The 1,959-nt window shown below is 30.7% G+C and overlaps 1 protein-coding gene across 1 annotated transcript; it reads left to right on the top strand.

Annotated features, from left to right (window-relative positions):
- Positions 1-391: 391 nt before the first annotated feature.
- Positions 392-1,087, top strand: LOC129874792 (mini zinc finger protein 2-like). Its single transcript, XM_055950151.1, has one exon. It carries the CDS (start codon positions 566-568, stop codon positions 872-874), a length of 309 nt encoding a protein of 102 aa, XP_055806126.1. The 5' UTR covers positions 392-565; the 3' UTR covers positions 875-1,087.
- The last annotated feature ends 872 nt before the right edge of the window (positions 1,088-1,959 follow it).

Here is a 1,959-nt window from a genome sequence, read left to right as displayed (position 1 = left end):
AAAAGAAAAGAAAAAGAAATGAGTGCTGAATGGTCAAAGTTGTAAATGCCATTCTAATCCACAAAGAATAATAGGTCAAAAGAATCTAAGGAACATTTTTTCTAAACGATTTTATAAAATTAAGGAAAATGACTTTTGTTAGAAGTAGAAAAAAACAGTTTCAACCCCACCAGCCTCCCCCATATTTATATTCTTAGTGTTTATCTAAATTATATATAAATATATTTTTGAAATAAGAATTTTTTTTTATTAATCAAACATAAAAAAAAATAGTAAGAGAAAATCCCTTCTTTTCCAGTATACCAAACACTCCCTTAACGGGTTAGTACATGTAACTTAAACTCTATAAATAATAGGTATGATTTTACTTTCTAGCATTGAGCTGTAAAAACATCTTCTAGGGTTAGGGTTTGCCAAAGTACAGGAATTCTATTATAAATAGCTAGATATATAAACGCAAGATTTAGCTTCTCCACATCCCCCAAAAATATCTTCTACTCATATTCCATCAGTCCTCTATTTTTTATATATCTCTAAAAATTATCTATTCAAAAAAAAATTAAGTATGAGAAAAATTGAACTGGTTGAGAAGGAAGACGACGACTCAACCTCATCAGAAAGCTCTACGAATTCAGCCTTTACAATAAGGAGAGTGAGATATAAAGAGTGCCAGAAGAATCACGCGGCGAGTGTTGGAGGATATGCAGTTGATGGGTGCCGTGAGTTCATGCCAAGTGGTGAAGAAGGAACAAGCAGCGCATTTATTTGTGCTGCTTGTGGTTGTCACCGCAATTTCCACCGAAGAGAAGTGGAAACTGAAGTTGCCTCTGATTCTCCTTCTTCTTCTTCCTCGCCTTCTTGTGAGCTTTTCTAGTACTATAGTTTGGGATCAATAATCAATTAATTTTTATACGTACCTATTGGTGTATTTTTGCGAAGTATAGCAAGTAACTAATTTTTTTTTATTTTGAACGATTAGTTAATTGTAGTTATCACTTAGGTAACCTGACTATCAACTAAACTCATTTGGGGTTGAGTTTAATTTGATTATACTTTTTTGTGTTTGAGCGTGAGTGGATGTTGTAGAAACTGGAGAAGGCTTCAGCTTCTTTTTTATTTTGCATTATTTTCTTTTTTTGGTTGTGTAATTTGATCGTTTGTAATGATTTACATGATTGATGCTCAAGATCAGTGAATTAATTACCATTTATTTGATGATTACTTATATTCCCCAATTTTCTCCATTTTTCTGCCAAGATTAATTACATATATAGTACTATTTTATTGATTCAATCGTATAGTGTATATTGACTCTAACGAAATGCAACAGATGCCCAGAAGTCAAAAATTTCATTAAAGGAGTTTAAATTTAATGTATACATAAAAATATTGTTTAACCTATATATACAATATAGTTTTATATATATAGTCTAGTTTTGGACAAAGGGTGTTTTATGTGATATTTTTTCAATATATAAGGTATATATACCGTGTGAATATCATAGAGGACTAAGGGTCGTTCTTTGAAAGAATAAATTTTTCCTTTATGATATCCTATTATTATATGATATATATCATAGAGGATTGTGTGAACTTTTGGAAGGAATGAATAATATTCTATAATATCCTATCCGCGTGTATATATATATGTCATGTGGTGTGTCATAGAGGATTGAGGAGTTTCTTTTCTTGAAGAAATGAATCAGTGCCTTATGATACCCCTTGTGAGTATCATAGAAGATAAAGTGTGTTTCTAGAAGGAATATCAGTCTTCTATGATACTCACATGGTATATATATCATATATTGATATGATATCATAGAGTTTTGATTCATTCCTTCTAGAAATATACTCAATCCTCAATAATATCTTATCAATCGATGATATAAATCATGTGGTATCATAAAGCACTGAGTATGTTTCTGAAAGGAATGAACTAGACGTTTATGATACTCACTA

The sequence above is a fragment of the Solanum dulcamara genome, chromosome 11, assembly GCF_947179165.1.
Source record: "Solanum dulcamara chromosome 11, daSolDulc1.2, whole genome shotgun sequence".
NCBI lineage: Eukaryota > Viridiplantae > Streptophyta > Magnoliopsida > Solanales > Solanaceae > Solanum > Solanum dulcamara.
This window is presented reverse-complemented; position numbering and strand designations above follow the sequence as displayed.

Excerpts from the sequence above, each read along its gene's own strand:
- LOC129874792 (XM_055950151.1), top strand. The coding sequence starts at position 566 with ATGAGAAAAATTGAACTGGTTGAGAAGGAAGACGACGACTCAACCTCA.